The sequence below is a fragment of the Ailuropoda melanoleuca genome, chromosome 12 (assembly GCF_002007445.2).
Source record: "Ailuropoda melanoleuca isolate Jingjing chromosome 12, ASM200744v2, whole genome shotgun sequence".
NCBI lineage: Eukaryota > Metazoa > Chordata > Mammalia > Carnivora > Ursidae > Ailuropoda > Ailuropoda melanoleuca.
The window spans coordinates 3,043,568-3,069,975 of NC_048229.1; the positions used below are offsets into that span (position 1 = coordinate 3,043,568).

A 26,408-nucleotide genomic window follows, 5' to 3' on the forward strand; every position below is an offset into this window, starting at 1 on the left:
TTGAAAATATATGCTAAATGAATGGATGGGTTCTGTTTTATTTTGCATAATGATATTGCATAGTTCACCTTCCCTGAGTCTATTCCTGCATATCATTTTTATGGGTATCTCTCCCTCAATACGGACGGAGCAGCAGGGCGAACCGACAGTCTGTGTGGAAGTCAGGAAACCTTCAAGAAAACGGGGGTTTTTCACCTGGAGATTACTCAGTGCTCACATTTAATCGATGCCCAAACAGTAAATAAAACAGCACCTTCTGGATGTTTCAGAAAGGTCTTCTTGGGCGGTTTCCTGGTCTGAATTCTTCTGGCCACTGCTGTCTTCCCAACTCCCCCGAGCCCTGAAGTGAGCTCTCACAAGTGACCGGCACGTGAAGAGAGGACACCGGCCATACGTTCTTTCTAGTGTCCCCCTAGCAGGCGATTCCCACTCCCCCCCTGCATGCATTGTTTGCCAAGAAGGGGTGGTCTGCTTCCTCATTTCTGTTACAAACCATCCCCCAAATTTCTGGCTTAAAATGGCAACTTTCACTTTGCTCATGAATCTGTCACTCGGGCAGGGCTCAGCCATGACACCTGGCCCTAGCTCCATGGGACATCAGTCCAGGTGGTTCCAAAGCTGGGGATTAGCATCAGCCTCACGCTCACTCACATGTCTGGCAGTTGATCCTGCTGCCAGCACGCACACACGTGGCATCTCCACATGCACTGAACTTCCGCACAACATGGAGGGTCCTAAGGACAAGCGACCCAAGAGAGATGGGGTGACGCCAGGTCACCTGCTACCATCTGGTCTTGATGTCACCTGGCATCACCAGCATATTCGATGTGTCATATAAATCACGAGGCTGCCCAGGTCCAAGGGGGAGGGAAATCATCCCCACCTTTTCACGGGGCACATGGCAAGGTTCTGGAAGAGTCGTCTTGAGGAGATCTGTTTGCCACATTGAATGAGCGAAGGTCCTGGCTTCCTGGTACACAAGCCATGGTGTCTCTGATGACTCTTCCACCACGCCCTCTCCTCCGTCCTGTCAGGGAAGGTAGTCGGCCACATGCGCACTCTCTCCCAGAATGCCTCTCCTACGCTGAAATGTTTATGGAGAGAATTATGGACGTACATGCAGTTGTAAGAAGTAATGCAGAGAGATCGTGGGCTCTACCCAGTTTCTCCCAATGGCATCATCTTGCAAAACAACACAGCAACACACAGTTGTATTCAGATGCCCCCAGTTTGGTCATTTACGTCCGTCTGCGTTGAGCTCTGTAAGCGTTACCGCATGTCGGGGTTCACATATCCACCACCAGAGTCAGGGTGCAGAGCTCCGGTGCCAGGATGCCTCCTGGTGCCCTTTATAACCACACGCACCTCCCCAACCCCAGCCCCCGGCAATCACTAATGCAGTCACCATTTCCAAAACTGGTCTTTCCAAAGGTGTCATTTAAGTGGAAGAGTGCAGGAGGTAGCCTCGTGAGAATGGCTCTTTATCATTCCGTACTTCCGCAATTTGCCCCAACGGTGGCACGGCTCCACAGCTGGCTCCTCTTCCCTGCCGTATAGTGTTTTGTGGAAAGGCTGGACCACAGTTGGTCTACCCATTCCCCTGTTGAAGGACACGTTCTCTCAGACTTTCAAATTATAAACCACAACATGAGGGCCAAAGAAACAGCTGGGGTCGTTGGTCTGGTTTTCAGGAATGGCGCCCTGAACGCCCCGACCTACTGCAAATCGTGGCTGCGGTGCCCTTCAGTCTGTCCTGGTTTCCACGCCAGCTTTTACGAGTCCCTGACAGGCTTCAGATGGGTTTTCTTCGGCTTCAATGATCCCAAACCAGCTCGTAACGCAGACTACCCAAGAACTGCCCTTGATGTGCAAGGGCTTTCCATCAACAGTCCGAGAAACAGACATTGAGAACCGTCTCCAATCTCTCGGGAACTTATTTTAAAAACCCGTATTATCTTAATCATCATGATATCTTTACCTTCTGGATGTGTCACTGCCAACTGGCCTTAAAGGACAGGTGAGGGGGCGCCTGGGTGGCTCAGTCGGTTAACTGTCTGCCTTCGGCTCAGGTCAGGGTCTCAGGGTCCTGGGATCGAGTCCCACGTCAGGCTCCCCGCTCAGCGGGGAATCTGCTTCCCCTTCTCCCTCTGCTCCTCCCCCCAATTGCGTGCTCTCTCTTTCTCTCTCTCAAGTGGACGAATAGTCCAGTAGTCTTTAAAAAAATAAAAAATAAAAGACAGGTGAGAATCAGTACCAGAATAGAAAGAAAAGCTGTACAGATCCTAAATTACTGGCACAACAAATAATTCAAGGTAAAGTCACACTGTCAACTCAACAGAAGTCAACAAAAACAAAACTGACTTGCACAATTCTCAAAGGAAGATCGACGTGCTCTCAAAACGCAAAAACAAAACAAGGCAAGAAAAGTTACAGGTAGAATCTCGCTCTCTCTCACATTTCATTGCGTCTTGATGAGTGAAACAAAATGAGTTGATTTCAAGGGCAATTCACCTAAGGAAAACACACTTAGATAAAACAACCCACAGGATCAAAAACAGAAGTGTTTTTAACAATAATTTTGGGGGCTTTGGTTGAATTTTATTAGACTATTGGGCAAGTTAATTAAAGAAGTCAGGTTCTTTTTTTTCTTTTTTAATGTCCTTGAGATCCACAATCTTTATGCTGGCAATCTTTTTCTAAACACCAATGCTAAGGTCTTTACCTCCTGAAAGTGTCCAAGCTCTTACACAGAGCAGGGATTTTTCTCAGACAGACATCAGACGCGTCCCTTCCATGTTTGCAAAGGTCCAAGGTGGGAAAGGACAGTGAGGTTTGTTGGTTTTGGCTGAACAGGATTCAATACCCCTTCTTTTGATTACCACATCACCATTTCTAATCATGGTAGGTGCCTCTCCCACGCTGTGTGAGATGGGACAGCACTGTCATGGAAGCGTCCTGTCCCCCCTCAGTCGAGACACAGCATGTGCACCCTGCGTGACCCAACAGCCCCTCCAGACAGATTCTGAAGCTTGAGCGGGTGAAGGTAGAGAAAGAAAACATGCAGGGCTCTTGTGCCTGGCTTTTGCTAAAACCAATCATCCTAGCCTCTTTTCTGGAATTCCTTCTCCGGGAGGTTATCATGGAGTTTCTGTTGCTGACCACCCAGGAACTCTACTCTGTAGACCAGTGACTCAGGACCCCAAACACCTTGTCTCATCGCCATCATCATATCTACCCTCCCGAAGCTGGGCATCTAACCCAAAGTCACCAAGGTAGGGTATCTGAGTCCAAAGGGATTTTTAAGACCTACCCAACGCTCATCCTTGAGATGGAGACACTTCAACCCTAGAGCCCTCAACTTCTCATTCCTGGTTACCCCTTTTCTTCTGGCAACCTTGCCTCTCACAGGGCAACAAATTACTTCTATTCGGGTTTCTTTCCTAAATTTCACATGAGTGCCTTCACGTCTAATATCGGAAGGCTGCTGTGCTAGAATGTAACGCATCTCTCAGTGATCATTTAAAAACTTTCAATCTATTGACAACCCCCCACCCTGATTAAGTTTCTCCTGTCAATTAATTAAAGCACAGACAAATGAAATACTGGTTTTTATTTAAAGTTTGGTTAAAAAATGGCATGCAATTAGCTGGCAACAGACGTGATCTCAGCAGGGTTTCAATTACGCTATGGATGACAGTTCCCTGATTCAATACAAAGCTGCAATTAAGAATGTAATTAACTCTTGAGGTTGCACTGATGTTATCCACCACCAGGACTCGTAACGACCCTTGTTCCCATACAAAATCCTTTGGCAAGTCAAGTATTCCTCCAGGGGAGTGTGTGTTTTTACTTATCATTTACGTACATAAAATAATTTCAAACGGGCACTTGGCCAATAGGTTGGTTACATTTACAGTGCCAGGGAAATGCAAGGCATAAGTTTTCATGAGCCTGCTCCCTGGGACTCAGCAAGTGAGACACTTGGAATTGTTCCTCATTACTGATAAAGAGCCATCTGAGGTACAACGCATCAGAAGAGGAACTCAGAAGTGCCCCTGTAGGAATTTACCTTCCGAACACAAGTCAAGTTCAATATCCCTTCCAAACTTCCATTTTTGGTGCCTCGGCGGCAAGCTACAGGGCAGGTACCATGTCTGTTTCATTTGCGGTGTCCTCAAGGTCGAGCCCCGGTGTGGAATCTCGCGGGTCCCCGCTACACAGCTCCTGCATGCATGACCTCACAAACGTCCCACACTACCTGCAAGATATTTCTGATATCGCATCCGAGATCCTAGAATAGCCAGAATTGACTTGCTTCTAAAATCTCTACAATCCTCACCGGTTTATAAGCCCCCTTCTCCTACAGAGCACTGCTTTTCTAGAAACCCCCATGGGAGTTACGTAAAGGGAAACAGAAAAGAAACATAGAGGATATCAAACTTTTTTTTTAAAGATTTTATTTATTTGTTTGACAGAGATAGAGACAGCCAGCGAGAGAGGGAGATATCAAACTGTCTTTTAGGCTTCCTGACTCTTCTTCTCTTTGTCGGTTTGGTACTTGGTAGATATTGGCTTGTCTATTTTTAACCCTCTCATGCTTTTATCATCTGGTATTTGAACACCTACTACCATGATCTGGAACTTCACAACACTTAATATGCGTTTCTGGCTTGAAAAGATAAAATCATTAGTGGTTGAATTTACTGAATATCTCTTCTTGCTTCCGCTATATAACCACAGGGCAACCCGCTCCTGGCTTTGTTCCTCAGAGAAACCAGTGAAGAAAGGAGAAAGCGTTGCTTAGGAAAAAACAAACAAACAAACAAACAAACATCTAGAACTGCATTTGCTGCAGGTCAGTAGAGAAGAATCTACCCCGAAGATGACGGAAAAATACTTGTTTGCGAACACGGAAAACTCCTACCCGAGAACTATAGATACGTGTGACACAGATTTGGTTACTGAGCAAACGGAAAAATTCAAGCCTTCAGAGTATTTATCTAGCTGCATTTTTGAAAAAGCATGTGGGCAACAGCTATTCTAAAAAATTCAGGTTAAATGGATATACAGCAAGGTCCCAGATTTGGTTTTGGGTGATGAGTGTGCCGGTGCTTATCACAGCATTTAAACATAATTAATTAAATAGCTGTCTAAATAGAGTGAGTTACGCAGGGTGCAGAGAAGGAAGGGTGTCACAATGAAGCCAGGTCTGCTCCTGTGGGCAAAAAGTAATCATGAAAATAAAACAAAAAATTAAAGCAAGATGATGTCACATTAGAATGTGAAAACCGAAACAGGCAAATGAGAAACGGTTAACAATAATGAAACAGAGAGGGTTGCTTTTTCCTCTACCCCAGAGGTTCACGGAAGCATCTCATTCCCATTCGCATCCTGGTCTTCCCGAGTCTGAGACACCGGGAGCCGCAGAGCATCCCTTCCCGGCTTTCTCAAGCTGCATTTCCAAAGCAAAGCCCAGCTTTCTTCAGAGATGCCACAGTCGCCCTTAGCTCGGGTCCTTTCTAACGACGGTCGGTGCCCACTGTCCTCCCTTCCCTAGAATGGAAAAGACGTGTCTCCAAAATCAACCAAAAACCCTCCAACAAGTCTGTTGGGTCTGTTTTACTGCTGGGAGAGGACAACAAGGAAACTGAGGGAGGAAGCGGAGGGCAAGGTTGCCCCAGCGGCTTTCCACGTGGAGACACCTGGTCCCCACATACCCAGGGCTGTCCTGACCGTGGGCAGGGCCACGGGGCTTCCCGGTGACACAGGTCACTGAGCAGTGACAAAAGGAAAAACAAGGCTCTTCCTGCATGCCCTGTCCCCCAAACACACCCTTTGCCCCTGCTTGGGCTTCTCTTTTTCTTCTTACAACACACCCCTGTTCCCTGAAGGAAGGCGACCCGGCTGCGAGGCCGCTGGGCTGCTGTCCTGGGGCCATTGGAACAAAGTGCCACAAAGTGGGAGGCTTGAAACAACAGGAATTTATTCTTGCACAGATCTGGAGACCAGATGTCCAAAAACAGGGTGGCGGCGGGACCGCACTCCCTGGGAAGGCGCTGGGGGAGAATGCTAACATCTGGCGTCTCTGGCGGTCCTCGGCGATTCTGGGCTTGTGGGCACAGCACCCCACCCTCTGCCCCCATCTTCACGTTCCTCCTCCTCTGCGGGTGCGTGTGTCTCCACGTCCTCTTCTCACAAAGACACCGTCACTGGATTTAGGGCTCTCCCCAGTCCAGTAGGACCTCATTTTCATTTAACTCATGAATCTATGGACACTGTACTTCCAAATAGAGCCTCACTCTGGAGTTCTGGGCGGACATGGAATTTGGGGAAATACTATTCAACGCACTCTACCACCAAGTCTTCCCAAAGAGGGGAGGCACGTAGTAGGTCCTCAGTTAAACACCGGGAGATTAATGAGTGCGCTTTCTGCCAGTGACACATTCTATTTATTTTTTTAAAAAATTTTATTTATTTACGAGATAGAGAAAGCACGAGCGGGAGGAAGGGCAGTGGAAGAGGGAGGAAGCACACTCCCCGCTGAGCAAGGAGCCCCACGCAGGGCTCGATCCCAGGACCCTGGGATCATGACCTGAGCAGAAGACAGATGCTCAACTGACCAAGCCACCCATGCCCCAACCCCCACCAACGACACACTCTGAACTCTAACTTTGAACAGCCCGGACAGGGGGTACGGAAGTCAACTATTAATTTGTGCCTTCACCAATTACATTTTTTTTCCTTATAAAACTCAGAAACCACCTAAAAAGCACCCCCTCAGATTTGTAGTCAAGAGTGAAATGGACAACACATTTCTTCCTCTTTTCCCACTCCGGGGATATTTTTGGCTCAAACAATAAGTGATTGAAGTAACAGATTTCTCCGCTGAGCGAGATAAAAGTCCTTTGATCTCTGGGAGACTTTTGTTTGCTTTCCGTGCCAACCGTTATTAAATAGATTCCAAGTTCAAGTGTCTCCCAGGGACCCCAACCATTTGTGGGGGTTCCCACCCCTTTCTTCTCTGCCTTGAGTGATGGATTTAATCAACTTCTCAGACAACTTGCAGTATAAAGAGAATATCTAGCCTCAAACAAGGGGGGGCAGGTCTTTCTTCTTTGTGGGAACTCAAAGATTCTCCTAGGAGAAGAAATATAATAAAGTAAATGAATCCCCATACACGCAGGCATCCCTGCCCCCTCCTGTTATAACTCACTCGGTCCATACGCTGTGTTTGCTCTGTAATTCTGCTCACAGTGCCTGTGGTAGGAAATCACTCTGTAGGATACAAACATCCAAAGGCTTGGCCGCCCTCCCTGGAGGGTCCCAGTTCGACCACTTAATCTACTCCACTCTGCCGGCCCCATCTGCAGTCCCAGGGGCTGCGTCCTAATTGATCTGTTAATCATAGTAAAAAGAAACCCTTGGTCCTCCAGGGCCTCCTAGGACGGAAATCTCTGTGTCTGTTTGCGGCAGGTAATCCACAATCCTGCTATCAGAAATGCACGTGGCTCACTGTTAATAAAGACGGAGAAAAGCTTGTCACGATCCTGGGCAATTCCGGCCTCCGGTAAAAGAATCCCCCACTTTTTCTGGGTCTGTGGTCTGCGTTCTGGGAGACTGTGTGCAGGAGTCCCGGCAGGGAGACAGGGAGCCCGGTGCTGAGGTTAATTCTGGATTTAATGTCACCGAGTGACCCTGAGCGGGCAGGAGGCCTGGGCAACCCCTCCACTGGGCGGACTCAACAGCAAGAGGAAAGGCATGCTTCCCCGCCGGCCCAGGTGTGCGGGGTGGGGGGTGGGGCGACAGCCACAGCATCAAGATTCTGCTTGGTGCGAACCGGCAGTGAATGACGGCCGTGACTCTCCCAGGGCTGCTCTAACAAATGACCACGACCTGGCAGAGAAGCGTACCACCTCCCTGTTCTGGGGGCCACAAGCCCAAAATCAAGGTGTGGGCAGGGCCGGCCCCTCCAGGACGCGCTGTGGGAGGGTCTGGTCAAGTCTGTCCCCCTGCTCCTGGTGGCTCCCAGCATCCTTGGTGTCTTCAGCCACATCACTGCAGTCTCTGGCCCCGTGGTCACGTGGCATCTCTCCTGTGCATCTGTGAATCCAAATCCCTCTCTCCTTTCCCTTCTAATGACCCCAGTCATCAGACTCAGGGCCCATCGTATTCCAGTAGGGCCGCAGCGAACATCTTCTTTACAAGTAAGGTCACGCAATGACCTTCCAGGAAGCATGGGTTTGGGGAGACACGCAGCCTACCACCACGGAGGGCAGCTCAGAGACAGAGGGACCAGAAGAAGACTCGGGCAGGTATCCCCTGGTACCCGGGGCCCACGGTGCCGGGAATGGTCTCCACTGCTGGGCTGCATTAACAGTGAGTCAACCAGGTCCCGTGGATCCCTTCAGTGACGCTGGACGCCCGGCACCTGCCACTGAATCCTGATGCACTCAGAGTGAGGTAAGCTTAGAATGAGGCCAGGGGCTCGATGCCCCTTCAGAGTCCGAGTCACCCCTGAAAAAGAGGCAACTGCAGACACTGGGATGGGCCAGCAATGCCGGGAAGAAGGGGGCCTCTCTGGGGCCTGCTGGAAGGGAAGGCCAAGCCGGGGAGGCAAGGGTGCACCGAGCTGTGCCATCAGCTGCAGGGGCCGCACAGAAGGGGCGGCGTCTGGGCAGCACCCCTACAGCTCGCACCGCCACCGTCTCCCACGGCATAGCCATCCTCAAAGTGATGCGGGTGAGGAACTCGCTTCCAGGCAAATCTGATCAACTCCATCAGTGTTTGGTGGTAGCTCGGTCACTCTGGCCGCATTTTCCGACTTTTACCTTTAGAAAACCAAAGTAGAGAGGAGGGCCAGAGACGCCAGCCCCTCTGACCAGCCTGTGCTGTGGTTTGCAGGGGGTGGGCCGGAGGACCAACTCCCCAGGGCGCACGCTCATCACGGAAAAGCAGCCCGGCCTCTGGTCGGCTGAGTAGATGTTCCCAGCTGCACCGAGTTTACGGGAGGAAAGCAATGAGGAGAGCCCACCTGCGGCCTTTGCATCGAGCATGGCTGAGGTCACAGCTGCAAAGTAGCGGGGACCTGATTTTATCAGAGTGCTGGAGACTGTGGGTCTGCACCACGGGGGAACAGGGTGGGGGGCAAGTCTGGGGTGAGCGCCCCGGGCCTGGTTCTATCAGCTGTCACGGGGGGTGTGTTATTACAAGTAGGACCAATATGATTGTATTAACATAGAGGGATTATAGAGTTACTGTGAATATGGTTAATGATGCTATTGGGTACTTATCAATTACGTGGTATTTAATTAATTTTATGTTCATAGAAATGACTAATAATAGCACTCACCATCGTGAAAATACACACCCCCGTCCACAAACATTCACGGCAGCTCCACACGTCCTAGCGGGAGGTGGGGACAACCCAGAGGCCCACCAACCGAGGACGGGCTGCACAAAGTCTGGCACATCTGGACGGGGGACCGTGGGATGAAGAAGGCCACGTGCCACCATGCGGACAAGCCTCGAGAACGTCACACCACGTAAGGGAAACCATTCGCAAAGGTCACATAGTGCATGATTCGTTTTATGTGCAACCCCCAAAACAGGCAAAGGCACAGAGACAGAAAGTAGACGAGGGTTTGGGGGGCGGGGGCGGGGAGCAAGTGCCGTGGGTACCCGCGTTCCCCGGCGTGATGGAGATGTTTGGACACTGCAGAGACCTGAAGGTTGCACGGCACTGGGAATGCACTTGACGCCACTGAGCCGCGCACTTGAAGAAGGTTAATCGTACGCGGTGAGAATTTCGGCTCTACAAGACAACGCACGTGCGGGTCCTTGCCACGTGCTCTGCATTCCTCGTTTGCAAAGAGGACCCTGACACTCCGTAAGGACAGGTAATTCGCCCACTGTCACCAGGTAAAAAGACAAAGAGCAAGACACGCATCCTTCTCCTTTCCGGCCTCTCTCTCATTCCTGGGCGCGGCTCACAAACACCAGCATCCAGCCTGGCTCTGAACCCAGACAGCCCTGCATGCCAGGTCTTGGGGGAGGGAGGCACTGGCCTCATGGGACGTTACTGGAAGGACTCTCGCTTTGCTTGAGTAAGGACACGATGCCTCTCAAGTGTTTCCTGAGTCTTTTGTCATCACAGACACACCAAATATTCCCCAAGGATGGCCTCAACCCAGCACAGAGATGACAATTATCCATGTCAGCACAGCTGGGGGAAAATGCTTTCCATCACCCTTTAAAAATACCATTTCCTTCCATGGGGACAAAGGGAGACCAGGTAATTGAACCTAAGAGCTAATTAGTTCACATGAAGGAAGAACTTCAGTCCACGGAGATGGATGACACCGGAAGATTTCGAGCATCTCTTCTGGAGTCGTCCGGGCGCCACGGAAAAGTCCAGGGAAGCAACCCTCCAGGGTGTGCACGCAGTGCTCAGCGGACGCTCGGGAAAGGTCAGCTGCACCGCAGGATGGGAACGGCAGGGAAAGGGTTCTCTCGCCGCCCCGCCCCGCCCTGCCCATCCTCCTCCTGCTGGAGGGACAGCAGCCCTCTGATACTCGGAGTTCTTTCCTCTTCTTCCATTCATCCCACAAACCTGGCGTGAGCGCCAATGGCTTGCCCACACAACTCCAGTCCCCTTTGTACACGGTTCCTGTGTTCCCTTTGACTACCTTCTTCAGGACTGTCTGCTGTCCTAAGCAGTGTGTTTCTAGACTGGGATAAAGGGAAGGAAATAGGACAGTATGTTTGATAAGTCTCAGTAACACACACACAAAAAGGAAGATTTACTATCCCAAGGGGGTATTTTATGGGCTCCTATGATTGAGAAGTCTCAGGAGGATGCCTGGGTCCAAAAGACCCGGGATCTAGGAGCTCAGATGATGTCCTGAGAGCCTCTAGGCTGTGTCTATAGGCAGGAGGGCCACCAGCAGCTCCAGGAGGTACAATCCAGCTTAAAAAATGTCTATTTGTTGCAGCCGAAGTCCCAGGAACTGCTACTCACTGCCTCTGATGGGCCCCACTTTGAAAATCTGCCAACCCCCGAGCCAGCCACTAACTCCCACGAAATACACATCTCTCACAGGGCCTGGGTCGTGTGACCACCTCTGGAGCCTGGGGGCTGGTGCCCACCACTAGGGCCCTGGAGGCAAGCAGGACAGTTCCTCCAAGAGTGAGCTGATGGCCCCTTGTAAACGAGGGCGATCCACAGGGGTGCAGGGACTGGCAGGGACATTCACAAGCGACAGCCAGGCTCCGACACCAAAGGCATGAAAAGTCACAGAACAGAGAGATCTAGGGTTCTTGAGAATCCTGACATCGTAAGAAATGCACCAGGAACGTTTATTCCAAAAAGAAACGAAAAAGTCAAAATGCCATTAAGAGATAATACAGTTTTTGCTTTCCTTAATTATTAATAGACATCGAGGAATAATTTAGAGTTATATTAAAACTGGATGAAGGAATTCATAATACATTTGGGTCACAGGAGATTATGGAAATATCTGGCCTCATTTTCATGTCACCTGATAGAAATTTATCCTGCAAAACAATTGTGAAATGTAATAATGTACGTTAAAATATGGGCCCTTGATAATAGCTTCGCTATTTTTTTTTCAAATTCTGAGAGCCGAGGCTTACAGTTGTATGTGCAGATGATTTTGAACATCTTTACTCAAACATTCCTATGTTTCTAATGCACATTTTGGCCCTTGGTTGGGGTGAGTATTTGCACATTTTGACAACTTCCTCCCTCCCGGATAGCACCCTGATTTTGAGGAGCATTGGGGGTGGGGGGGATATCACTCCTCCCAGATTGTCTTATCGAAGTGGAAAAGTCAGTGCATAGAGCTGGTGAGGTCCCTGGAAAGTGCCATATTCCCAGCGGTGGGCGTGTGACCCAACCGTGGTGAACAGAATTCTAGCCAAAGACGGATTCTTGATGCCAGAAGGATGGGGGTCATTCATTTGGGCTTGAGTGGTTCCTTCCCTTGATTCTGTAGTAATAATTCAGGGTGTTAAGCAGCTCCTTAGCCCCAGGGCCGAGCCTCTACCCTCTGTGCTCACCACAGCGAGACTCACGCACACTTTCCCAGCATGACAGCCAGGTGACCTGCTCTGGGGGGCAAGAGTACCAGCAAAGACAGACAATACCCGTCTCCCATTCCCGCAGCAATCTACCTTTCCTTAGTCCGTTAGGGGCTGCTATCACAAAATACCACAGCCTGGGGGGCTTACAGACAGCAGACAATTATCCTTCCCTGGGGTGGGGGGGAGGAGGCTGGAAGTCCCAGGTCAGGGTGCCAGTGGGGTTGGGGTGCAGTGAGAACCGTCTCCAGGTTGTAGACCGATGGCCGTCCTCTCCCTGTGTCCTCCTGTGGTGGAAGGGGTGAGAGGGCTCCCTGGTGTCTCCTTTATGAGGGCACCAACCCCATCTATGAAGCCCACACCTTCCCAAAGATCCTACCTCCTCACATATCACCTAGGAAGCTGGGATTTCAACATGGGTTTGGGGTGGACAGACTTTTAGATGAGAGCAGCCCTCATTACCTCGTTTTTCCCTTCCTCCAAACTGCAGCCATAATCCACGGGACAGATGGGGAAACTGAGCCTTGGTGGGCGTGGACAAAGGCCCCATCTTCTCTTTCTACGCCCTTCTTGAAGGCTTCAGAAACCAGAACAGTAAAAACAGCTTCACACGGCTACGGAGATCCTGCTGTCGTGTACATATTACCCCTCATGCAATCATCAGACTCTCCCTCCAGCCTTTCTAAAAATAACATGACAGAAAGAAAAAGCATAAACCGCCAAACTGCACAACAGAACTTCTCCGTGAGGCACACGGATGTGCTCTGAGCGGCCGTCTTTACATTGACGTCAGTGGAGGAACTCGGGACTGACGGTCACTGAGGGCCAGTGCGTTAGTGACCCCGTCAACTGCACATCCGGCGAGATTCCGAGTGCCTGAATTACATCTCAAGGAGACCCTGAAAGTGGATTTCCAGCTCCTTGAGATAATGTCCAAAATAAGGATCGCGTCATGATTTATAGACATCACCTGCTACGGTCGGGTCAAGGCACTGTCTCCATCGGCAAACACCACACCTTCAGGATTACACAAGTAACATCTGCCTAAAATCGACAGAGTTCTTCCAAAATCCAGATGCAGAGGGTGCTGGCATTCCATTTTCTTTGAAAGACCAAGTAATAGGTAAGGGGGGTGGGGAGGGTCTTCTTAAAACAGGCAATTTGCAAAAGACAACTCTTTGGATGGCTGTGGGGAGTTCCCACTTTTAATCACCAGCCAAGTCTTCCATTAGAGCCCCAGGTAATGATGTTTAAATGTCATCTGATGCCCACTGTGTAACAGCTGTGGTTTCGTCATTCCAGATAATTTAATTATGAATAATAATGATGAAAAAGGAAAAGCCACAAAGCCACAACACGGACTCACAGAATCAGCCAAAGCACGGGGCAAACTTTAAGTTTGGAGAATGTATTTCATTGTCAGGGTTGATGGTGATTTCGGGATTCAGGTCTTCTGGGGGGCTTGGGTCATTTGGGGGAAAGGGTATAACTGCCAAGATGGGGATTGTATGCAAGTAACTGAAATGGTGTCTTTCTCTTTAAGTGAGGTCCTCACTCTTGGGACTGAGATATCACGTGCAGACCCTCCAAGGAAGTCTTGGTAAGAGGCACACGAAGTGAGCGCACCCTGTTCCCCATCTCTCCCCACCCCGAACCTGCTGGCCATCAGCTTCCTCCGTGCTGGTCTGAGCCAGTGCACCTTGGGCCTGGGTACCCCGCATTGGGCCCTGGCCCCTCCAACTGCCTCTCTTCCCAGCCACCCTGTCCTGTCCCAGGAGCCTCTCCTGCCTGCACTGGCCAGACTTCCCTCTCTCCACCTCCCAACCTCCAAAGCTACAGGAGCTGCACACAACCTCTCACGTTCGCAATTGCAGCAAACCCCACTTCTGAATGCCTAGCAAGGCTTGGCCGGCCACGCGTGTTCTCAGGCACAGAGAAGAGAAAAATTGCATTTACAAAATTAAAGAAAAGGGATGTGTTTATGCCCTCAACAATATTTCTCAGTAATCTCCTTACTTGTGGTTCGTGACTGCTGGTGACACCAACCGTATCAGTCAGTTTCGACATGTAACAAACTAGCCCAGAACTTACTCGGCCTAAAACAATAACCCAATAACAGAGCATTTAGCTCAGATTTCTGGGCTCTGCTGGGTTCACACACCTGTGTGTGCAGTGACCATCAGGCTGGTGGAGACCAGCTGGTCAAGAATGACCTGAGCTGGGAAGACTCCTTCCTGGCGGTCTCTCGGCCTCTTCCAGCAAGTTCTCCCAGGCTTGTTGACATGGCGACTCAGGTAGGTTCCAAGAGGGAGGCGCAAGTATGCAAAACCTCCCGAGGCCTCAGCTCCCAACTGACTGGCACGACGTCACTCCCACCATGTTCCCTTGGCCAACACAATCACAGGGACAGCTGGCTGCAAGACTCAGGGAGCTAAGACTTTCCTCCTGGTGGTGAGGGGTGCTGCACAATGGCCTGCATCCCCGGAGGGAAGGGGAACTGTGGCCATTTCTGCAATCTGCCACGATAGCCAACGTGCACACCGCAGGCCCACCTGCCCACGGCCGCTGACGCCAACGGGTCGGGACCTCTTGCCCCAGCCTCTGCTGCTTACGAGGAATCGGATGAACAACCCTACCATTTGCCTGGACTGACCGATGACTACGTGGCCAGGAGTTCTTTTGAGAGCTAGGCTTGAAATTCTGCAAAAACTATGAAGACAATCCCTGGCCCTCTCTCCCCAAACAAGGCAAATCGGGACTCGGGGTCAGAAACAAAGGACCCCTGTGCTGCTTTGTTATCAGGACATCTGCCAACATACTGCCATCGTGAACAGTCTTGTGGGGTGGGGGCCCTGGAGCAAGCAGGCCCCGCAGGGCTTGACAGGAGACAGTGCCAGAACCACCAAAAGCTTGGACCCGTTTTACTGATGCATCTTTATGCGTGCTGTCAGAGGGCCCTCTTGTTGGGAGAATAACAAATTCCCCTTTGCTGAAACAACAGAAGATGGAATGATTACTCTTGTTTTGACACCCAGAAGCAGAAACTTGTACCTACATGGTCTGGCCAAATAATAAAATTTGGACTTTATCAATATCCTTGTGGCCAGGAAGGGGCACGGATCCTAAGGTCTTGGGTGGAAAGCCGTGGCCTGTTCTGCCATGTTCCCCATCACTTCCTGCTCCCGTGGGAGGAGGTCAGCTGGCCATGGGGGGAGCATCTGCCCTAAGGGCCTACAGATGCTTCCCAAGCTGTTGGCTAAGGCACTTTCTTGGGGGGCTTTACAAACTGATACAGGAAGGTGCCCCAAATGTCCACAAATCAAGGTCTGAGAGACCCTCTTGGAATAGCTCGTCTGGGTTGATCCTTTTCAACTATGAACCACCATTCAGCCCACGTGTCCTCAATGCACATAAATCGTTTCATGTTGACTCAGGTCTGAGCTCCAACGCTTCAACATTGTGTCCCGTGGATGTGTCTTACGACCCCATTTACAAGCTTCCAAGGAAGCATCCATAGCTCTCCCCGAAAAGTCCCCTCTCCCTTAACTCCACACAGTAACCTGCACACAGTAGACGCTTGGCAAATCTTGTTAGCAAATCTGCGACATGACAAGGGGCAGGACGCTTCTTGACTGGGCTGGACTACAGCACCAACGGCACCTTCTGGCCCAAGCTGGTGCCCCAAGTGGCACTCCAGGGCGGACGGAAGCAGCCAGTCAGAGGAGCCCCCAGGAGCTGCAGAGTGATCAAGACACCTGGTTTTGCATGCTTTGACCCACTTTCCTGTGGAACACGGCCATGGCCATTCCATCAGAGAGAGACAGTGACGCCACCAGACAACACTGTGGACGTCACTGGCCAGCTGACCTGAGAGTGTTTGGTCCTAATGACGCAATACAATAGGTAAACACAGAGTTTCTCCCAGACTCCTCTCCCATATACTTCACCTGGTTCCACCCAGCACATCCATGTCAGGCTCAACGTGAAGCAACCATGTGACGGTCATTTACACAGCAGTGGCCACGGCAACAGGCTCCATTAGACCGGGCACCCACTGTTGGTCCCGTTTTGCCAAATCAATGCAAAGGAAATGTATCCCTTTCCTCTGATCCTTGGGAACTTCTTCCCTCATTTGGTGGTGATGGTGGTATGGGGAAAAAATTTCATTAATTTAGTGATTGAAAATACCAATACTACCATCCCATAATGTAGAACTGACCCTTCCGAAATCAAGGCAAATACCCAGGCATAGGAAGAGACATGGTTCTGGGGGGGAGGGTGCGAGACAGTGACTTGTGGATGCCAGGGCCACAGGGAGAGGTGGCATTTTTGGTGGGTCCCCCACGTGCATGGTAAAAGGTGGTCATCCTGCAGCCCCTGAGTTTTGAGATCAGCTCAGCTCTCTGCCGATGGAGCCTGGTATCTACCCAAATCCCAAATTTATAAGAAAGAAGTGGGTTCTCAACCCACCTGGGCACAGATGTCCACTCCTTTAAACAAAGCTGAGGCCTAGGGGAGGAAGCAGGGCTGTGGTAGAGGAAGGGGGTGCGTTAGGCGGGACCAGAGCCCACAGGCGATCTGGAGCAATGCCCCAGCGAGAAGAGCCACACGTGGGGTACGCGTGGTGATGACGCAGTTTTTACGGCTCTCTCTGGCAGCATCCGCAACAGAGTTCTGGGCAGAAGGGCCTACCCGAGAGCTGCTGAGAAGGCAAGTGGGAGGAAAATCTGAAAGTGCTTTGTGACCTTCCAAAGCAGCTTGTGGCTAGAACAGCTGTCGGTTACCCTCCAGGTCAGCAGAGCCAGAACAGGCACATCGGGGAACCTAACATGAAGGGGGTGGGGGCGTGGTTTCCAGAACATTTGATAACCGAAGTCAGAATCCTGAGAAAATAAAGATTTTTGTTGGCTCTCTTCCCCGTGCTCTGCAGCTAAGCGCTGTTTTAATTGTAGACCGCAGACAGTCAGCAAGGACCGTGACAGTGCTTTCAGTGTATGGGGTCTCAGGGTTTGCTCAGACCCCGGGGAAAGGGTTACGTTTTATTTTTCCCTCAGCTTTACTGAGACTTGTTGGACATATGAGACTGTGTGGGTTTAAGGTGCATGACGTGATAATTTGATACACAAACATATTGCAAAGTGACGTCCACAGTGTGCTGGTTAGCACGCCCATCCCGTCACGTAGCTACTCTCTGTTTGCAGCGAGAACATTTAAGATCTACTCTCGGCGGGGCGCCTGGGGGGCTCAGTCGGTGAAGCTGCTGCCATAGGCTCAGGTCATGATCTCAGGGTCCTGGGATCGAGCCCCACATCGGGCTCCCTGCTCGGCGGGGAGTCTGCTTCTCCCTCTGCCCCTCCCCCTGTGCATGCTCTCTCTCTCTCTCTCAAATAAATAAATTCTAAAAAATCTATGAAAAAAAGATCCACCCTCAGCAACTTCCAAGCACACGACACAGTATTAACTGTGGTTGCTGTGCTATCCATGAGAACTCCAGGACTGACCCATCTTCTAACTGGAATTTGTACCCTTTGACTGACATCCCCCCCATTTCCCCCACCCTCAACCCCTGGTATCCAATGACCATTCCATTCTGTTTATGAATTATGCTTTAAAATTCAAACGAATCATTCTACTCAGAGAGTTTTCCCTTGGAATCATTGGGTGTCTGGAGCGAAAGGTCCAGATGAGACACTGAATCCTAAGAAAAGAAAACACACACATACCATGTGCCAATCAGTGGAGATTTCTATGTGCTCCAAAAGGACTGAGAGAGAGAAAGAACTAAAGTTGCGCCTTCTGGGTGGGCAGGTGCACAGAAGGTCATCATTGCTTCTCTGTGCCACGCTGAGCCTCAGTGTTCCCATCTATGAAATGGGAAGGGAGACAAAAGTCCACGGCACCTTTGAAGCCAGCACCGTAGGCCCTAGTGCAATGTGAACCCAATGCAGGAGGGACACAAAGGAGGGGAGACTCAACATTAATTAAGGCAAGACACTCACTGACCCCCAACCCCGGGAGGTGGAGCTTAGTAGAGACTTGCGACCACGCTCGGGACCATAAATTACTCAGAGGCGTGACCGATGGGTAATCCAATAATCCATTTATGACTTTAAATAAATCTGGCTCCACGCTAGAGCCCTTCTGAGTTTACAAACCGATAATATTCCCAGCCACCGGCACCGCACCGGTGGGGGGCCCTCAGACCCAGCCCTGCGTCCGCGCGGAGTTCATCACACAGAAAATTAACCAGAGGCAAGCAGTCAATACCACATTATCTCCTGCACTGAAGTTATTTATTCTGTTTGCTGCTCTTTATTTCAAGCCAGGGCCGAGTGAAAAGTTGGCTAGTCCCATCCCTGAAAGCAACCTCTGGACTCCTTCTGTTGAGTCATGAAAGCTTAAAAAGGCAAAAACTAATATATGTCCACCGCAATTAGGAAAAAACCATCTACTTGCAGAATTACAGCTGCGTCTCCCACGTCCCCATTTCCACCCAAAGATCACAGGATGAGTTTCGGTGGAAGGGGCAGGCGGGGAAGTTGAATCTAAATCTGGTGATTCCCAAAATGGCACACAGATACAAAGGTTTTATTTTTATTATTATATATTTATTTCAATGTCTATTAGAAGAAACTATTGCAAGTATATTCAACCCTGAGATTTAAAATATACGTATATATGTTGGTAAGTTAAAGAAATGAGTCAATTTAATGAAAAACATTAATTCTTGGCATACTGCTAATTTTATGCAAATCTCTGCTTCCCCACCGTCAAAGCCAGGAACCTAGTAGCCCAAAGCCAACTCCGTTCTCAGCCCCAGGGCTTGGTTCTGATCCGACCAAGGCTAACCCAGCTCCCTTCCCTGTGACTGGCCTAGAGAACAGCTAGGAGTCTTAGATATGCTGAACAAGCCAGGAAGAGGGAGCCTCTCGGGTGGTTCCCCCCATCCTTGAAAGAAAGCTCTGAAAACCTAGTGTACCGTCCAGACACGGTAAAATGAATTGTGCACCCCGAATGCCACAGACAGCTGTCCTGTGACCATGAGGACAACCAGCTTTCGGATGAGGCCAGCCCTGAGGATGTTCCGGGAGACGTGGAATGACGTTGACCCTGATGGCAACAGTGAGCAGCAATGAACACGGGAACTGCCCTACTCCTGGGGGGGTGAGCTGGAACGTAAGAGCCGCTATGACTTGCAGGTCAAAGCACCTTGATGAGGACACCTGAATGGCCAGAGATCCGGACACTCTGGTCTAAATACGGGACCAGCCCCAAGGACGTGCTCCTGGGTTCAGGCTTCCGGCCATGAGCTCTGTAGACCAAATCAGCAATATTCCCTAAAACACTGTGCTTCTGCAGTAAATACAGCAGGACCAAGAGAGACCAAGACACGTGGGCACCAAGAAGGCAAAGGGGCCAGAGGAGGCCCCCAGGAACACAAGGTCTGTCCATCCTTTCTTTTTTTTTTTTTAATTTTATTATATTATGTTAATCACCATACAGTACATCCCCAGATTCCAATGTAAAGTTCGATGATTCATTAGTTGCGTATAACACCCAGTGCACCATGCAATACGTGCCCTCCTTACTACCCATCACCAGTCTATCCCATCCTTTCAAGCAGTGTCTCACTCTTACCCACTGGATACTCCAAAAGATCCAGAAAATACAGGAATGAATGAGGCAAAGTCCATGCCTTCAAGAAACCACAGAGTGGGGGGCGGGGGGGAAGGAAAAGTGGATGGCTTGCCGTGATCTGGAAAGTGCACCACTCCCGACAGACAAGGCAGGGAGATCAGGGGAAGCTGACGTGGGTGCTGGCGCTCACAACTGAACCCTGCGTCTGGACCGATCTCTGATCGCCAAACAAGAGTTTATGTAGGGCTTTGTCTGTTCTCTTCCTTTTCCGGTTGCCTCCTCTTTGAGGGAATTGAAAGGCACACGCAGGAAAAGCCTGAGAAGTTGTGTGAAAGGTTAGATCGCACCTGGCAGAGTGGGGAGGGGCGTGGGCAGGTGCACAGAAGGTCATCATTGCTTCTCTGTGCCACGCTGAGCCTCAGTGTTCCCATCTATGAAATGGGAAGGGCAGCTGCCTTGCTCTCAAGCGGGTCTGAGGCTGAGGTGGAATTATACACGTGAAAGGTCTTTCAAAATAGCCAAACAATCTATTTATGCTGAGCTCACAGCAAGCTGGCTCCTCAGATACAAGTCAAGGATGGGGGAATTGAGACATTGAAATAAAAAATATGAAATCTGACTACAGTACCGATCACAAGGGTCCAATCCAATGTCTTCCCGTGCTCGGGATGCCACCACTCGTCTCCCCACCTGCTTGCATTTTACACTCTTTCGAGAATGGTGGGGGCGGTGAGCTGAACTCCGAGTCCTTGGCAATGCCACCTTGCTATCAGGAATCACAGGGAGTGGTTTCACTGTTCTTGAGTGCCACTGGGTGGTTCTGGGTAAGGGGAGACACTGGCAAGTCCCAGTCTCTGTCAGAAGCAGCATGAGACAGGAGCCATGTGCCTTTCCCCCCATCATTGCTGTTCCAGCAGACACCTTTGGGCAGGTGTACTGAGAGATGCTGAACCGGGGGCCTCTAACACATTCCGTGAAATGGAGTCCATTCCCTTCACCTCTCCTCAAGATGCCTCCCAGCCCCATTCCTAGAGGTGAACACCTAACCTTTCTACTGCTCAGCAAAACCCAAGATGGGTCACCATTTTATTTCACTCTAATTCCCCAGGAGACCCGATCATCTGACTCCCCTCTGGAAATATTCTGTGCCAAATGAAACCTGAGTGAGGTCATTAATTATGAAAATTCACAATGCATAATTATAATAATTACTCTGATCACATAAACATTATACCACCATGAATAATTGAATAGGAATCGTGCTTTTCAAGAGAACGGCAATTAAAATAAAACCCAGGGAGGTGACAGGGAGGGTGCACAAGATATGCGCTCTGGTTTGTTCTGAGGGAGGCTGGACTGTCACCGGAACGTTCCTTCCTCGTCGTCAAGAATTACCCCTGACCTTCGCAGATGGAGGAACAAAGAAGACAATGACGGGCTAGTTTACGAGTAGTTCCACTCGGAAAAGTGGAAGTCAGGAGCCCAAACAAGATGTTTTCCCCTGAACTAAAACAAGTTCCAGCTTCTGTCTTCACCCATCAGCCAGGAGAATAAATGAAGAGTCCTGTTTATCCTACAAATAGATGGCCACACTCCACCACCCCTCAGGGCCTAGAAAGTCTGCACAGAGACAGCGCTCGAAAGAAATACCCTTATTCTGCAACCCCCCCCCACCAATATGCAGAAGTCCAAGGAGAAGGCAGTAATATTTTGTATTAAAGACAAGACCTAAAACGCACCCTACCCTGTGACGTTTCTTATCACCCGAAGTTTTTAATTCCTTGTTAACTTTGTAAACAAGCAATGATTTCTATGTGATCGATTATCCTATGATCAGAGAAGTCAGTCATCAGGAATGGCTGGAAAAGAGAGCTGCACTGCAGGGAGATGCCAGAAGAAGGCACAGAGGTGGGTGGGACCCGGACTTAAGAGGGATGTTCTAGGCTCACTGGGAATTCTGGAGATGACGCGCGGTCAGACTTACACAGCTCCTTACCATTCACAGAGGCTGACCTGTGGTCGTGCTTGTTGGCTCCTAAACACTTTTTAATCAAGCTCTAATGTGAGAAATGCATTTTACGGTGCAAGTCGGCACGCGCGCGCACACACACACACACACACACACACACACACACACACACAGAGAACACCAGGACCTACCACGTGAAATGCACTCTGAGAGTTTCTATTCTATTCCATTTATTAAAAAGGAACGCTGGTAGCAATCTATTTTATCGATTTGACGGCATTCTTACACAAGTATTCCTTCAACGGGTATTTATGAAGTGCCTACTGTGTGCCCAGCACAGCCCTACGAGCCCGGGTTTCAGAAGAGCCGAAAGAGAAATCCTTGTTCTCAGGCAACCTGCCTTCCAGTGGCGTGAGTTGGGAAGACACTGACAGCTCCACTTCCCACGTCTACTCCATATGGGAGGTGGGCAGGGACTGTGACCCTCCCTTCGACTGACACAAATACAGGTTTGGAGTGGGGCTGGGGGAGAATCTGATGGAGGCAGGCCTGTGACAAGGGTCTCCCTCTGGGTATACTTCTTTGCACCCTTTTTGGTCAGGAGTCTTGACTGCAAGAAGCAGAAAGCAACCTTGAACATGCAGAAGGGGGGGAAAAGGCTATTTTGTCAGGATCCAGTCAGAAAAACAGAAACTGTCGGAGTCATCTTGACACGGGGGCTTGAACACAGGGGCTTGGTTACATGGGGACACAAGAGCCAGAGATGGACGGCGAGAACCCCAGACACCAGCTGCTGTGGGAGCCACCGCCAAGCCGAGGGGTGGAGGGACAGTGCGGGGAGGTGGTGCTTCCTGAGGCCAGGCCAACCATGGGGAACAGAATGGGACCCCACGGGAGCGGGCGGCCTAGTGGCAGTAGAGCCACGAGAAGGAGCCCCCCCCCCAGCCAGAGGCAGCACAGGGAGCAATGCAAAGGGGGAGAGGCCCCTGTGGTTCAATCTCCCTTAGTCTTTTGTCCGGCTCCCGGAGCACACTCAGGCGTGTGGGAACTGGGGGCAAGGGAACTCAGAAGTACAGCCCCCAGGGCACAGCAGTGGGCACAGGGGACCAGTGACGGACCTCCGGACAGATGCCCACGCCAGGTGTTCCGTGGAAGGATGCCAGGGCCACGCCGAGGTACAGCTCCAGGCAAGGCTTGGGGAAACAAGAAGCAAACCAGGGCCTCAGAACCCCTCTAGAGCCTCCTTCCCTGTATCTGCACCGCGGCACCCCACCTTCCTTTCCTCCCACACTCCAGGGGGTGCAGCTCTCAGCCACGCCGGCAGCACCTGCCTGCCCAGTGGCAGGGCCATCTAGCAACTCGGGGAGACACGGTTCTGGTTGTCACATCTGGGAGAGGGGTGCTCCGGGCAGCTCGTGGGAGGGGGTGGAAACCCTGAAGGACAGGGTTCAAGTTCCCGGACCCCAGGAACAGGGCTGGCTCTGTGAGCTACGCCTTTTCCTGCACCTTGGATTTACCCATCCTTGGCTGTGCTCGCGAGGAATTCAGGACCTTCCCTGGAGGTGCCCCAGTTCCCTCTGGGTGCTTCCTTTCCTCCCACGGGAGCTGGCTGCAGTGCCCGACCTCACCAGGAGGGCAGCACGCTCACCTCGGAGCGCCCAGGTGAGCCCGACTTCGGTGTGAAATGACTCGAGCTTCCGTTCAAGATGGAGATTCTCGGCCGGGGGTGGGGTGTGTGCATATCAGGATCCTGGGGCTATACTCAGCATTCAACCTTCTATTCAATATTCCCTATTAGTAAATTGAAAAATGACATGTTTTCTGTTAGATGAACCGCAGAAGGCAAAGTTCAAATATCTGTTGCTCCTTCGGCTTGCAGAAGACAGAGCAGTGCTTAAGGAAGAGTCCACCCTTCCGGGAGAAGGAGCAGAGAAAAATCTCCGGATATTTATAATTATTTGAAAAGAGCGTATTTAAAGCTGGGAAATGCTGCCTTAGATATTGGTTTATTGACCAGAGCCTCGGGATGTCCTGGTCTGGAACAATCCAACACCCAGCTAAGGAGTCAGATGGTCCGAAGAGAATTCGATGCAGGGGACCTCCGGGTAGGAGGACTCATCACTTGTGATTCGCAGGGTCCTATTATCACAGGCTCCACCGTGTTCCCATGATTGCAAAGACCCTTCCCTTCTTTGTCTCAAGATTCGCTCTTGCAGGATTCTGGGAAGTCACTCGTCCACTTTTTCTGAAGCCCTGGTTCTTAGTTCTGTGACAGAGGACGCGACCAGGACAACCATGGATGGAGAAGAAAGTGCCCCCATCAGCTCAGCCTGCCACCACCTGCCGCCCGCCGCAGGCCAGTGTTTGTCCTCGTGTGGGGTGGGAGACGGTTTTGGGCAAAATGCAGAAGGGCTTTTATGCACGTTATCAGTTATGTATTTATTTTAATATTTGGGGGGGAGAAATGCAATTAGCATGTAAAACAGTGACTTTCATGGCAAGTCTTGCTTTGGGCAAAGCTTAGATTAAAGAAAAGATTTGAAATAGGGAAAAGCTGTTTTTAAGTAAATGGAAATGCAGATGAGACTAATATATGGCAAAAATTATCGAGAGTCACATAGACAGACTGCAAATTAGGAAATACTAATTTAAAAGTCACGTGTCATTTTCTGTTTTTGAAGATGAGGACTTACACACACCTCTTGGGCATACTTTCAGAAAATCCTCCAAAGTGAGTTCTGTAGGTGTGTGTGGGTCTGGGAGGGGGGGGCTTCACCCCTACAAACCACATACCCCATGTTCTTGGAGACACTGTGAAGTCTCCACGAACCCAATAAAGAGGTTCACTGTGTTGTCAGTTCATGTAAATGGATGCACTAACAGGACTAAGTCCCAGGGACAGGGACTCTTTTTTTTTTTTTTTTGACAATTAAATATGGATTTAGAGTCCCTGGTACCTAAAAACTAATGTCTGGACCTGAGGGCGTGCGTGCCCGTGTGTGTGTAAGCACTTTCTCCAGGAGCGTGAAAGCCCAGAAGAGCTGGTTACGCCAGGGGCAGGGAAAACAAGATGTGATTTTCCCTTCTACGGTCACCAAAGAGACAGCTTACATAACATGGGACACTCCAGGACAGTGGTTATGTAGGGCTTCAGGGGGGTGAGTGGGGCTCGACCCACGGGTGATTCAGAAAAGCTGCCCCCAAAGAGGTTCCCTGCCGTCCCCTTGCTCTTTCAGGACCTCCAGTGAAAATTCACACGCTGGTCTCTGCAGGGCTGGGGGATGTCCAGGCGGGGGAAGCAGGCTTGTGGGGACTTCTGCCACGTGAACAGGGACATGCAAGGGAAGAGTGCATCCTGCAGGGACCCCGGGACATGGGTGACACTTAGTTTATAGCGAACACAATTATCCAAACTCAAGCTTCACGTCCAGAAGGGCCAGATCAATCCAAACTGACCACAGCTACTGCGTTACCATCAGTATCGACCAGACTGAGGGACCTGCCACCAAAAAGCTGGCCTGTCATCCTCAGGGTTACACGAGACACAGCAGCCCAGTTGTTCCTGACTCTAAAGACTTACAGGAACTTCACGGCTCAGCAGCGTGCAGTCCTGGATGCGACTCTGAACCAGGAAAAGCTTTATTTTGCTACAAATGATATTAACGGGGCCATCGGCAATATTTTATAAAGTCTGTCACTAGGTAACTCTACTGTAACAGTGTCATATTGTTAATTTTGATCACCGTCATGTGGGGTACTAGAAAAATGCCCTTGCTTTAAGGAAACACACGCTGAAGGGGGGTCGAATGTGCAACTTACTCATAATTAGGTCAGAAAAAAAATGCATGCGTATATAAGTGAAAGAGAGAGAGACACAGAGAGGGAGACAAAAAGAGACAAAGAATGCTTCAAGCAAACATAGTGAACTCTTAATTTGGGGGAATCTACGTGAAAAGTATATGGGATTCTTTGTACTGTTTTTTGCAACGTTTTTTAAGTCTAAAATTATTTCCAAGTGATAGGTTAGAAAACATGATGACACAAGACGTACTTGACACATAGCAGGCATTATTCAAACGAGGGCTTCTCAATCAGGAGGCGCTTGGCGATGTCTGCAGACATTTTGGGTTGTCCTACCAGGGGAGGGGTGTGCTGCCCTGATTTAAATACTTACAGAAGAAGCGAGCTTCTTCACGGCACTCTCCTTCTGAGCCTTCTCTCCCTCCGTCGCTGTCTCTTGTCCAGCATCTCGGCTCCCTTGTCTCCCTTCTTCCAGGACCAACAGCCCCTCTCCTGGGAAGCAATCTTCTCCCGACCCCAACCATGAGGATTGGATGCAAACTTCAGTATTTGCGTGGACCTTGCTGCTGTGCTCACATGTGACTCTGCCCAAAGTGGACCAGTGCTGGCACCTTGCCTTTCCTACCGAAGCTGAGTCATCAGAAACAGGGGTGAAAGACTGGCTGTCCTGAGGACATCATCCAGGCTGTTGTCCCACAAAGCATCTACTATATTTTGGATTTGTTGCCACAACTTGAAAGCAGGGCCATTTCACAGTCTTAAAAATCCTGATTTCTTGGTTTATATCCATCATTAAGACCTCAGTGCCTGCCCCCCCATCATCGGGGTAACAAATGTACCCATCTCTTGGGGTCTTTGCGAAGATTAATTTAATCTATATAAATGTGGGTATATGTCAGCA

General features: G+C 50.2%; 1 protein-coding gene across 1 annotated transcript in view; it reads right to left on the bottom strand.

Moving 5' to 3' along the window:
• TMEM132C (transmembrane protein 132C) overlaps positions 1-26,031 on the bottom strand; it is a 310,078-nt gene extending 284,047 nt beyond the window's left edge. The window contains exon 1 of the mRNA XM_034637908.1: positions 25,881-26,031. Coding sequence (XP_034493799.1) covers positions 25,881-26,031 — 151 coding nt within the window. The remainder of the gene's footprint in view (positions 1-25,880) is intronic.
• Positions 26,032-26,408: the final 377 nt, after the last annotated feature.